A 1123-nucleotide genomic window follows, 5' to 3' on the forward strand; every position below is an offset into this window, starting at 1 on the left:
TGGACTTTGGAGAGGGTCATTAAGGACTAGGATTATGGCATAGGTGTGGCCACCAGAGACAGTGACATTGTGACCCCAGTGAGAAAAAGAAGATAGGTGCCCTTTGACAAGCGAAAGCAAGTTATTTGGTACTCTTTTTTTTAAACAAAGAACCTTTCCCATGGGGGTTCTGTGACTCGGTATATGTAGTAGTTGATGCTGTGAGAGCATGAGAGAGAATTTAGCACAGGGGATGTGTTTGAAATCTGATGTATTAGGCATTAGTACACCCTTCCTCTCAATAGACACAGCTGAGCCCAGCAGCTTGTCCTTCCCAAGTGGTCTAGGGTTGCCCTCCTGTACGCTGGCCACAGGCTGCTCCCATGGACAGAGCTGCAGAGAAGCTCTAGCCAGTTTGGGGACCTGCAGCCCAGGCTAGGTCCCAAAGCCTGCTATTCGAGGTGTCGCTTACTTTAGAGTCGGAATCCTGGGACTTCCCTGGTGGCCCAGTGGCCAAGAGTCTGGGCTCTCGATGCAGGGGGCGCAGGTTTGATCCTTGATCAGGGAAATAGATCCACATGCTGCAACTAAGACCTGGTGCAGCTAAATAAATAAATGGGAATCCCACCCTGGGGCTTGTGGGTGCTGCAAAGACACAAGAAGCCCCGAGACTGTGGACAAGACTTTTCTAAGGGCAAGAGCGGCGCTTTCTGTATTGGATTCTTCAAAGGGAAGGTGACTCCCCCGTCCAAAAAAAGAAAAGTGAAGAATCTCTATATTATCACTCCAGGGAGCTTTGGCCACGTGGACATCCCAGCCTGCTGGAGGTATTCAGAGCTCTGAAGGGGCCCAGAGCTAGCCCTGGCCTTCTCAGCGGGCTGACTCTGGGTGGGCACCTGCCCCTCTGGTCTTTGGAGATCCCTGCCATGACCCTGTGATCAAGTTCCCTTCCCTCTACACAGAGAACGTCACCAACGTCACAGTGGGGGCCACGGCAGAACCGGAGCATGAGGAGGTGAGCCGGATGAATGGCTGGCGCAGCTGCCAAGGCCCAGGATGAGATGCTGAACCTGGCCTTCACCGTGGGCTCCTTCCTGCTCAGTGCCATCACCCTGCCCCTGGGCATCGTCATGGACAAGTACGG

The 1123-nt window shown here is 53.4% G+C and overlaps 1 protein-coding gene across 1 annotated transcript in view; it reads left to right on the forward strand.

Annotated features, from left to right (window-relative positions):
• The window catches only part of SLC43A2 (solute carrier family 43 (amino acid system L transporter), member 2), a 39744-nt gene that overhangs the window by 8626 nt on the left and 29995 nt on the right, over positions 1 to 1123 (forward strand). Inside the window, 2 exon segments of the mRNA XM_010861340.1 lie at positions 942 to 1024; positions 1026 to 1123. Of these exon segments, the coding sequence (XP_010859642.1) occupies positions 942 to 1024; positions 1026 to 1123 (181 nt within the window).

Source organism: Bison bison, unplaced genomic scaffold (genome assembly GCF_000754665.1).
Source record: "Bison bison bison isolate TAMUID 2011002044 unplaced genomic scaffold, Bison_UMD1.0 scf7180017864472, whole genome shotgun sequence".
Lineage (NCBI taxonomy): Eukaryota > Metazoa > Chordata > Mammalia > Artiodactyla > Bovidae > Bison > Bison bison.